This window comes from Ceratotherium simum, chromosome 36 (assembly GCF_057802395.1).
Source record: "Ceratotherium simum simum isolate JZ-2026a chromosome 36, ASM5780239v1, whole genome shotgun sequence".
Lineage (NCBI taxonomy): Eukaryota > Metazoa > Chordata > Mammalia > Perissodactyla > Rhinocerotidae > Ceratotherium > Ceratotherium simum.
In genome coordinates, this window is record NC_141935.1 from 17,051,654 (window position 1) to 17,063,527 (window position 11,874).

At 35.9% G+C, this 11,874-nt stretch overlaps 1 protein-coding gene across 1 annotated transcript in view; it reads left to right on the forward strand.

Moving 5' to 3' along the window:
* RRP15 (ribosomal RNA processing 15 homolog) overlaps nucleotides 1–10,620 on the forward strand; it is a 48,673-nt gene extending 38,053 nt beyond the window's left edge. Inside the window, exon 5 of the mRNA XM_004439684.3 lies at nucleotides 9,991–10,620. Coding sequence (XP_004439741.2) covers nucleotides 9,991–10,131 — 141 coding nt within the window. The 3' untranslated portion in view covers nucleotides 10,132–10,620. The remainder of the gene's footprint in view (nucleotides 1–9,990) is intronic.
* The last annotated feature ends 1,254 nt before the right edge of the window (nucleotides 10,621–11,874 follow it).

Genomic DNA, 11,874 nt, shown 5'->3' on the forward strand with positions numbered 1-11,874 from the left:
TCTCTTTCTCTCCATCTAGTTTTTGTTTCTTTGGGGTGGTTATTTGAAGGTAATACTCACACGGTCCCAGACATTCTTTTTTTTTTTTTGTGAGGAGATCAGCCCTGTGCTAACATCTGCCAATCCTCCTTTTTTTTTGCTGAGGAAGACTGGCCCTGGGCTAACATCTGTGCCCGTCTTCCTCCAGTCCATATGGGAGGCCGCCACAGCATGGCCTGCCAAGCAGTGCGTCAGTGCGCGCCTGGGACCTGAAGCAGCGAACCCTACGCCGCCACGGCGGAGCACGTGCACCCAACCGCTTGCGCCACCGTGCCGGCCCCCCAGACATTCTTTTTAAACAGCATTATTGATGTATAATTCATCTACCATACAATTTAAAAGATTCTTTTATAACTTTGAGAACCAGAATCCAATAAAAGTTCACACCTTACCTTTAGTTGTATCTTGGTCTCTTTTATTCCAGACCAGTCCCTTGCCCTTTTTTTTTTTTTAAAGAATACTATGTAAAGAGATAAACCAGTTAGTTTAGAAGAATGAATCCGGACTTCGAATTTGTCTGATTGTTCCATCATGATGTCTTTTAACTTGTTCCTCTATGCCCTTTTCCTGTAAGCTGAAAGTTAGGGCTGAAGGTTAGGACTTAGGTTAAATTTTTTAGGCGTAGCTATTTCACTGGTGTGATACTTAGATGCTGTGTCTTTACTATTTGCATCACGTCAGGAGACACATTTTTAGAATGCCCCATATTAGTGATGGTAGTTTTTCATTTGGTTAAAGTGGTAATGAATGTTTCCTTATTAAAGGTGCATTTTCCCCCCTTCAGTTAGAAAATAGTTTCTGGGATGAATACCTTGGAAGGAGCAAATAGACCTTTACATCTGTCTTTTGCCTTTTAGCATCAATTGATGATCCTTGCCTAAAACAGTTATGTGATTGGAGTTTACAGAATGGTAATTTTCTCATTTATTTTCTATTTATTTTTCTAGGGATTAGTGGGGGTTAATGTTCCTTTCCCTTAATTACTGCTTTCCAGAGTAAGGAGTTGGTTTAACAGGCATCTCCAGTGTTGGCAAGTGAGCCTTCTTTCCCTCTTCTTTTGTCTTTGTCTTTTTTTAGTATCATAGACATAGGAACTTTTATTTGTTCATTATTTTACAATCTTTATGTTTTTTGATGCTTAAATTCACAAGTGGCAATGGGAACCACTGCAGACTGGTCTTGTGTCCTTTTGACATGGCCTCATTTTTCTTTGAGTACTTTCTTGCTTCCTGGGACAACAAGATGTCCCAGACCAAACCTCGTACTTTCTGTGTCCCAGACCTGGAGTCACCCTTTTCTCAAAGGAGCTGTGAGGGCAGTCCATTTATTTTTAAATCTTCTATTGATTTCAGTAGATTGATAATATGCATGTTCTTTAGCTAGACAGAATTAGGTTTTCTTAGAGAACTCTATACAGTTAACATATGCTTGGGCTATCATTAAAGGTGTCATAATTTCAGTGTCTTGATCTTTTTTCTAGAATATCCTACTAAATGCTTTGGTTTGTTTGGATCTTATAAATTGTCCATCTGAATTTGTAAACTATACAAGAATCTGGAAACTACACAAATAGTTAACAAAAATGAAGGTCAGTGGGCTTGTTGCCTGGAATACCTTCCTAGTAGAACAGCTAAAATGAACTACAACAAGTTTGTGAAGGAATGGAGAAGGAAAAAATTGATCAAGACCATCAGGAGTTGCTTATTAAGAATTCTTTGAGAATCAGAGAAAAGTTGAGTCAGAATTGATATGGCATCTTCCATATAATCTCAAATCTGTAGGTTCTTCATTGGAACTCTCATACATTCGGAATTGAAAATTTTTAATCTTATGTGACTAAATTTTCCACCCTTTATGATTAGTGGGATGTTAACAGTGTCTTGCATGATTAGAAAATCATTCATGTTCTTATTCAGATTCTAAAGATTTGGGGCTATATGTCACTTCTGTTGATTTGTACCAAAATACATTTTTTAAAAAAATAAAGGGATTTTCCATATATAGTCATGCATCACTTAAGAGGAATACGTTCTGAGAAATGGTTGTTAGGCAATTTTGTTGTTGCGTGAACATCATAGAGTGTACTTACACAAACCTAGGTGGTATAACTTACTACACACCTAGGCTATATGGTACCAATCTTATGGGACCACCATTGTGTATGTGGTTTGACATTGACTGAAGCATCGTTATGTGGCATGTGACTGTGTCCTTTGTTTCATGGGCAGAACTTTTAGATAGGCTTTCCTCAGTTGTGGGGAAGATTACTAACTACATTAATCTACTACTAAAAATTTGCAACAACAAAGGTATTAAGATGAATTAAGCCAGTGTTAAGAACCTTTTTTAATTTAAGGGAAACTAAATTAAAATGAAAACTGAATGTTCTTCTTAGGGAAAGCAATGAAATCAGCTATTGCTGATTGCTAAATATAGATGTGATTAAACTGTTTATTTTTTTAGAATTCGACTTCAATTTCCCCCCTTCAAAATTGAAATGAGGTTAAACTCTTAATTATTTAGTTTAGATTAATGAATAATTCCACACTTCTGTTTTCAGTTTTCTTTTCAATAGCTGCCAGTGTATGTTTGAACCTTGAAATGGGAGCTGATTAACATTCTTAAGGGTTGTCTTCATCTTCAAAATCAGCACAGACTGCTTCTGTATGATCTTGATTAAATATTTGTATAAAACCAGGCCAGTGAGGGTAGAGACTGTTTTGTTTCCTTGCATCATGTGGTTTTCATTAAGCTTTTGCATTTAATCAGTTTTACTTTTCAGTTGATGTAAGCACAAAGAGTTATCTTGTAGGTTCTTTTAGGTCATTGAATCAGTGCTGCCTTGCAGCAACCCTGACAGACTTCATAAGCTGCTAAATTTTGATCATTCCAGTCTATACTTAGATGTTAACACATCTTCCGTCTGATGCTAGTAAATATCTGTGCCTAACTTGTATTGTATGATTAACTGTATGTTACATTATATTTATAAGAAGTTGAGAAGTACCTTTAATTTCCTTCAAGTCTTGGACCTCTAAACTTCCTGATTTGCAGTGTTGCAGTCAATGGTTAACTATGATTCAAATTCAGAACTCTTTTGGTTTTCATTCCTATTGTAAAATTAATACATGAAATTGCTACTACTTCTATTTTACAAACAAAACAAAAAACCCTTAATTCTCGTGATATCTTAACATTTAATGAAATCAATTTAGAGATTACCTGAGGCAATCCTTTTTCCAGTGAATGACATGTTTAGAATTTGTCTCAGGCTTTTTCTTTCTTTTTGTTATATTAATCTCTGATCCACCTTTTCTTTGTGAGTGCTCCAAGTATTTAGGAAGTTTTTATACTTACTGGTAAATGATCTTTATGGAAAAGATATGGTAAGTTGAAATTATGTAAATCTGTTGTGTAATGTAATTTGCCCACGTTCTGACTTTTATAGGAATTATCTTAAACATATCCAGTCGTTCTCAGTGTATTTTAGCACTCATTCTACTGTGTGATTGATAGGTTATAACAGGTAATGCGGTAATACATTGTGTTCCTATTGATTACGTTTTCGAGCAGTGTTGTATTGTGGAAAGAACTTGGGCTTTGGAATTAGATGGGTCTGGGTTTGAGTATTGACTTAGCCGTTTATTAACTCTGAACTTGAGTAAGTTGCTTCACTTCTTTGAGCCTTAGTTTCCTTATGTAAGATAAGAAAGACAGTTGCTGTCTGGTTAGGAATCTTAAGAGATTTAGAAGTAACGCAGTATTATGTAAAGTGTCTGGCACATAGTGGCTTCATAGGAGAATTCATGTTTTTTACCTTTTCTTCATTGGATGCATTAGAAAGGAAAGCAGAATCATTATGGTTAATAAAATCAGAAGGGCTTCTTGGGGGAGATTTTTTGGGAAGATCTTCGAAGAGGCTTGCAAAACTTAGGATTTGTGGAAATGATTGAGGAATAGTTTTTTTTCTCCCTTCTTGCTTTCCTGTTTTTTCCTTTTTAAATTAATTTTTACTTATGCATGTAGTTTAAAAGGCCACATTTTGCCAAAAAGTTTATTATAAAATAAATCGGTTTACTGCCCCATTCTGCCCACTCTCCATGGCTCCTACTCCAGGGCAACCACTTTTTATTCCTTTAGCTAGTTCTTTTGACATTTATACGTCTCTGTGTTCCTAACTAGTATGCACATAGTCATATCTTTTGATTCGTCAATTTGAGGCATGATCTATTGGCGTTCTATTATGGTAGGCAAAGATTACATTCTTACACAGTCTGTTTCCTCTCCCCTGTTCTCTCAGTGTAGTTTGTAATTTTTTATTAAATCTGTATTCAACATTTATTATTTTGCCTGTACAGGTGTTCTTTCCAACTGAAAGTCATAATATTCCTTACTTATGTTTCCTTTCTATTTGTTTTTCCTGAAGTTAATAATTGTCTTGATTTGCATATTTAACTTTCTTAGTTTATTTAGTTTTTCAAAATCAAATTACCTCTGATAATATATCTATTAGAATTATTTTCTTTGAGACATTGTCTCCTAGAATCCTGTGTTCTCCTTTTTCTGGGCTGATTGCTCTCTTGGACTGCTTCACGTTTGTCATCCTGGGACTTAAATTTCTTGTGATCCTTGACATTTCTCCTGGATTGGATTCCCTATTTCCTAGATCTTGTATCTTCTTTCTTAGTTTACTCCCCCTGTTTTGGTAAAGCGTATCCTTCAGTGGTTTTATCAAGTTAAAATGATGGTACTGTGGCAGGTGGCGTGGTGATGATAGCTTTTAGAATGCCTTCCCTTGAAGGCAGACTGCTCCAGGTTGTCCTATACGCTGATGCATAGTTTTCATTCTGGAATTTCCATTCACTCTCGTCCTGAGGATGCCCTTCTCTTTCCTGTGTTGAATCTCTGATTTTTTCTATCTTGTATTTTTCTCTTTTTGGTTTACTCTACCTTTTTGTGGAGGACATTCTCAGTCGTTTCCTTAAAAAGGCTTTATTGGAGGTAAACTTTTGTATACCTCATATGTCTGAAAGGGCCTCTATTCTAAATCCTCACGCTTGTATGACAATGTGTCTGGGTATTGAATTTTAAATTGGAAATTCTTTTCCTTTGCATTTTGAAAGCATTTGTCTATTGCTTTCTTGCTTCCAGGGTTGCTATAGGAAAATCTGGATCTATTCTGATTCCTGATCATCTGTATGTATGTAACTTATTAGTTTTCTTTCTGGAAGCTTATAGGATATTCTTTTAGTTCGCATTGTTCTGTAATTTTACATGATGTCCTTGATGTGGCTCTATTTTTCTTTTATATTTTGGACATTGAAGAGGGCTCTTTTCAATCTGGAAGTGTGTGTCCTTCACTTTCGGGAAATTTTCTTGCAGTATTTCATTGATTCTCCTCCCCTCCATTTTTGCACTTCTCTGTAGAACTGTTATTTGTATATAGAACCTCCTGGACTGGTCTTCCAGTTATCTTACTTTTTCTTCTGTTTCCCATTACTTTTTTCTTTTTATTCTATTTTCTGGGTGATTTCCTCAGCTTTATCTTCTCACACTTGTATTGATTTTTTATTTCTGCCATCATGTTTTTAATTTTGAGCTCTTTGTCATTCTCTTAATGTTTCTTTTCAAATGGCAACTGTTCTCGTTTTGTGGAGAGTATAATCTCCTAACTCTTCAAGGATATTAATGGTATTTTCCACTAAATTTTCTTCTCTTTGAATAATTTCTTTTTCCTATAAGTTGCTTTTTTTTTGCTTTTTTCTTTTTTAGATGAGGAAGATTATCCCTGAGCTAACATCTGTTGCCAGTCTTCTTTTTGCTTGAGGAAGATTGTTCCTGAGCTAACATCTGTGCAAGTCTTCCTCTATTTTGTATATGGGACACCGCCACAGCATGGCTTGATGAGTGGTGTGTGTAGGTCCGTGCCCTAGATCCAAACCTATGAACCCTGGGCTGCCAAAGTGGAGCATGCAAACTTAACCACTATGCCACCAGGCCGGTCCCGACGTTGCTTTTTAAGTTTTTGTGTTTATGTTATTCTCTGTCATCTTTCTGATAGCCCTTAGTTGTCTGTTCCTTAGAACGAATAATCCTAAATAGGTATTTGGAAGCTCTGAGTATATGGATGTCGTCCACATGACATGTAAGCTTTATTGTAGCATTCTCTCAGTGGGTTATTTATTGGCGACTGGTCAGATTTTCTATAGAGTATTCCTAATCTCGTGCCTGGAAGAAAAAGGTCTGCCTACCAGCATTTGAGAGCCCGATGTGAGAAAAGGGCTAGGACTCATTATTGGAGGGGAGGGAGTGTAACATAATCCTCTGTTTTTGGTATCATACCTATGCCTTCATCTGTGTTAGCCCATTCCCTCTCCAGAGGTTAAATCTCCAGCCTTCTGCGAAGGTTGTGTGGAATGGGGAGAGGGTCTAGAGATATAATTGTTTCTCAACGTAACTGTCACCCAATTCTCTTTATTTTGGTCCCTCTATTCCCACCCTCACTTCTAGAAGTACCTCATCCTGCCAGTTCCTAGTTTTTTAGTTTGTGTGTGTTTTGTTTTGCTTTTGAAGATTCTGCAGTGTAAATTGGGTTGGTTGTCAGCTTAACAATTGCAGTCTTAGGATTCAACTTTCTTGGGTTTGCCCAAGAAAGTTTCCTCTAGTCCATCTGCTTCTACCTTCTAAAATTATGTTGCCGTTGTCTCTTTGGAGCCTGTCCTTGTGGATTATATCTTGAAAACAACACATCACTTTTCTCTTGTTTTGTTGAGTTTTGCAGTTGAGCAAGACTAGTTGTTTACATTCAAACTGCCACCTTAACATGGACCCTCTCCCTTTTTTTCTTGCTACATATTTCTTCAGTGGGTGTAGGCGTTAGAAATTAAAGGGTCATTCTGTTGCCTTTAAAACAAAGTTTTCTTTCTTGAGCTGCCATCTTGACAGATGTTATAGAAAATACCTGTTGTTAAAATATGTTAACTCATACTTGTTGTATTAAATTTTCTCTTGTCTGTCTTTTCTTCATATTGTTGCTTCACAGTCTAAAAATGCCACTGTAATGTTAGCTTGAATGTTGGCAGCCTGTAAGGCATCCAGTGCTGTGGCTAACATTGCATTTCCAGAGTCTGAAATCCTTTCTTTCTCCGCCATAAAGTGTACTTGGTCTTAAAGCAGTGAATGAAAACTGTCACTAAAAAATATTCGTCCTTTAGTGGGTCTCAGGCTTTAGCAAGCATAGAAGCACTGGATGGCTTATTAAAACAGATTTCTGGGGGGGCCAGCCCAGTGGCGTAGTGGTTAAGTGCCCGTGCTCTGCATCAGTGGCCCGGGATTTGCGGGTTTGGCTCCCGGGTGCGGACCTATGCACCGCTCATCAAGCCATGCTGCAGCGGCCTCCTACAGACAAAATAGGGGAAGATTGGCACAGATGTTGGCTCAGGGACAGTCTTCCTCAAGCAAAAAGAGGAAGATTGGCAACAGATGTTAGCTCAGGGCTGATCTTCCTCACCAAAACAAAACAAAACAAAACAAAAACAGATTTCTGGGGTCTACCCCCAGAGTTTCTGATTCAGTAGGTCTGGAATGGGGCCCAAGATTTTGAATTTCCAACAGATGATGCTGATGCTAATGCTGCTAGTCTGGGGGCCACACTTTGAGAATCACTGACATAGGCTATATTGATTGCTTAAAAAACAAAAACCCCACCATCAACATCCCCCAATAAAGCTTTACTTCATTGTTATTCTTCAAATTGGACAATCAAGAAGAGCTTTGAGTTTATTCTGCTATTGCTCTTTTTGCCTAAAATGTATGTTTACATAATTGTCTTTGAAGACAAGCATGCAAGACAATTAGTCTCAACATTTTAATCCTTTCCTTTGGTCCACTATTGTTCTTTTCTTCCTTTCTGAACTACCTGTTTAAGGTTTTGTCCCTGTTCTTCGCTCCCTCCTTCCTTCTGGTTCCTACGCTACCTAGTAGAGGAGTAACTCAGAGTCCAGCGGAAGTTGGCTGTCAGGGTGAGCTTTTATGTAGAAACACTCCCCTGAGCTCAGTCATGTGGGATCTTCCTGCTCTGGATTGGTAACGTGTTGTGACAGAATGTTGGGTGTAGTTATCTAAACATGGAGGCTTACCGTTGAGATTGTGCGTTTTCTTATGTAAGCACAAACATTAATGTCAGGGCAAGTCTTTACTAGCCAGTAATTTGCATATAACTATACCAGGAAGCATACACTTTTTACAATTTAATTGAAAGCTTTGAATGATTAATTTGGCAGGAGAGGTGTTATAATTGTTGGTTCTAAGTGGGTCTCCATTCACTGGGGACAGCTCTTTTTCTTATTTAAGGTCAAGAGATTGGCAAAAGAAAACTTGGGTTGAATCAGGCAAAATGGCCTCTTATCCAGGTAACTTTTAGGTAACTTAATCTAATAGAAGCAGAAATAGTTTTAGGAATGTAGGTTTGATATTGTTGAAATGAGGAGTGGAGACGTGTTAGCATATTCCATGAGGAGAATTACAAATTACCTTCCTACTTGATTGCTCTCCTGCCAGTGTGGCATGAGAAGCACTGGAACTGTTTTACTGTTGGTTTTTAACCAGCACAGGTGTTTTTTATTTGTTTCTTTATATTGGTTAATTGTAGTACAAAGTGTGCTGTTTGACTTACTAAGTCAATTCTGAAATCTTTGCTCACATTTATATGCTGTCCAGTCTTTGAGTTATATTTAGGCACAAGCCCTGCTTCATTCTTTGATCCCAGGAAGACAGGAGTAAGCCAGTGTAGGACATTTTTCCTGTTCATAATAGTATCCTATTTTTTTTTAATGGAATGACTCTTTCAGGGCTATATTTTTTTAAATAAAAGATAGCTTCACCAGAGTTAAATAAGTAATCTCTTGTAACCCAGCAAATGTCTTTAATATCTTACTCTTAAAAATTGCTTTTTATATGGTTAATACCCCCCATAAAGATAACACTAATTTCTAATTCAAACATCATGGGTTCTTGCGTACTTAGAGAGATTTTTTCCCACATTGTGTATTTCTGTGAATGGAATAAATAGAAAAGCATAGGCTGTTAGGTCCACAACGACAGGGACTTTGTTTTGTTCGTCACTGTATTTCCAAAATTAAGAACAATACTTCGTTTTTATTCTCAGTAAATATTTGTGGCATGAAGGAAAGAAATCTCAGAGCTTTGAGTTGTTCGGCATGTATTGCATTACTTAATTAATACCACAAGGTGGTACTATTGTGCCATGAAATAAGACGTGGTAATTCTTAGGCTCTCATATAGTTTTATATAAATCTTATGAATAAACAAAATGAATTGACTACCTATTATGTTTATTGCCTGTTTCAGTTATTTATAGTTTTAGCATGTGGTTAGTCTTTTAATTACATGATTTCGTCAGGCAGTGAGATCATAACCTAAATAAAGAACAGGTGGTGCAAATTTTTATCAAATGTTAAATGAGATAGCATCTGTAAAAACCTAGCATAGTACCAGGTTAGTTTCCTTTTCTCTCCTTTAATTTATTTTGGGTTAAAAGCCTTTGTTACATTTCCATGTTAAAATAATTTGCCAAAAGTTTTGTAATACATTATCACCGCACATTAAATAATATTCTGTTTTGATTGTCTGAAGAATTTTAAAATTGATACCAAAGCTAGATTTTACTGTATTTTTCCCCCCACTGCAAAAAAAAAAATAATGTTGTTTTGCTTCCATGATTCTTTTATGGGGTTAAAATATTTATTAATGTACTATTACGTATTTATGCATGTATGATGATAGTGTATAAATAAAGTCAATCTATAATTTGTCTTGGTTTCACTCCTATACAAAGCTAAGTGTTGACAAGTTTGTTTTGTAGAGAGGACTTTTTTATTTCCTTATGATTAAATTGACTTTTGACTATTTTGGTTCTGTCATTTTCCTCAGACTGAAGAAGCAGAAGAGGGCCCAGGCTGGACGATCCTACGTGATGATTTCATGATGGGAGCATCCATGAAAGACTGGGACAGAGAAAGTGATGGACCAGATAACAGCAGACCAGGATCTGAAAGTGACTCTGACATATAAAGCTGTATAGGAAACACAATTTACAGTCATTTTACTTTTCTTAGAAAAATGCATCATGCTCTGAAAGTTGGGGAATTATAAGGATACCGTTTGTGAGAAAACCAAAAGACTTTTACTATTACCAACTTTGGTATTTCCCTTTTTCATGTAAACTTTGTTAAAATTATATTTCAAATATAATTTTAAGCGTTGTTCCTCAAAACATTTGTAAAAAGAAATATTTCTACTTGGCCATCAAGATATGCATTTTGCCAGGTTCATTATAGGTTTACATATTGGTCATGGATATTGGTATTTTGTTTCAGTATCACCATTGTTTCTAGAAATGCCGTACCAGTACGGTTCATAATTAAAATGAACTCCTTGAAGTTAACATTTTTCAGCTTTCCAGCTTATAGACCTATGTATGTGTATTTTTTGGGAGGAAGGGTTGTGTTTGTTTTGGTGAGCTACTGAGAAACCTATGTAGTAAAATTTAAAATTTTAGCATTTCTGATTTCGGGTGATGTTTTTACTTTCAGACATTCTGGCAAATATGATTTAAGAAACATACTAAATCTCTACTTTTATATTATTTCCTTTTATATGCTAAGTAATACATATAAATAATGACTTAGATTTTTTTTTAAGTGTTATTTTTGTATGAGAGATTTACTGAGGTGGAAATTCTCATGTTTAACTTATGCAATGAGGCATAATTTCTTACGAAGCATATTTGACATTTTAATCCCTCCTTTTTTTCCCCTGAATCTTTAAGTTAGCTTAAATTCTCTTTTGTGGACTGACTGACCAGTGGAAAATGGTAGTGTTAGACAAGAGGGAGTCAGCGTCAGAATACCGCATCTGATTTGAGATTTGGCCCTTTTCTTGTTGCCTTAAAGATTATTGAATTGAGTGGCTCTTAGTATCTAGCAGTTAGACAAAAAGAGAAGAGAAAGTAAGACTGTTTAATATCATTCCAAAATTTCTGTGAAACTGTGCCTAAGATCTAAAGTTTGTAAGTTTCCCTCTTTCCATAATAAAAATAGTTCCCTCCTACCACCCACTTGCACATACTTGCATCTGTTATATATTGAAGGGTAATCCTCCCCCCAAAATATGCTAGAGCAGAGATGTTTATATTTGCAAACCCATTTGAGTGTTACAGGTATTACATAACTGAAGTTAAATTAGTCCATGGCCTGGTATTTGTTATCATAAAGGAAAGTATACACCTAAGATACCAGGTGATTAAACCAGCAAAGCTGAAAATGCATTTTTGTATTTGTCCCAACATTTGAACTTTAGTGTCTTCTTAAATTACAGAACTGCCATTTTGTCAGTGTAATATAAATAAACGTGAACAAATATTCCTTAAGAGTAACACAAGAGTGCTAAATATCCCAATATATCTTAACACAGATAAATATTTTAATATAACACAGATAATTTTGAAAAAGAGTTATTTGCAGCATCTAAAAACTTTTTCCTCCCCAGAATTAAAGATTATACTTTACTTTTTGCTGTTAATCTGTTTCTGGATCATACTAAATCTTTGCAGAAGTTCTTCTGAATAGTACATCCAGGTGATAGAAATGGGTAAATAACTCCTCATATACTAAAAAGTTGTCTTGAAACATATGCTCATTGTGTGGTCCTTGGGAAAGGAAAGTTTAAAGGAAAATTTAACAAGATTTTCAAACTGAAAGGAAGGAAGGGAATCTTGGCAGATTTTCTTTTTTCAGAAATTATTTTATTTCAAAA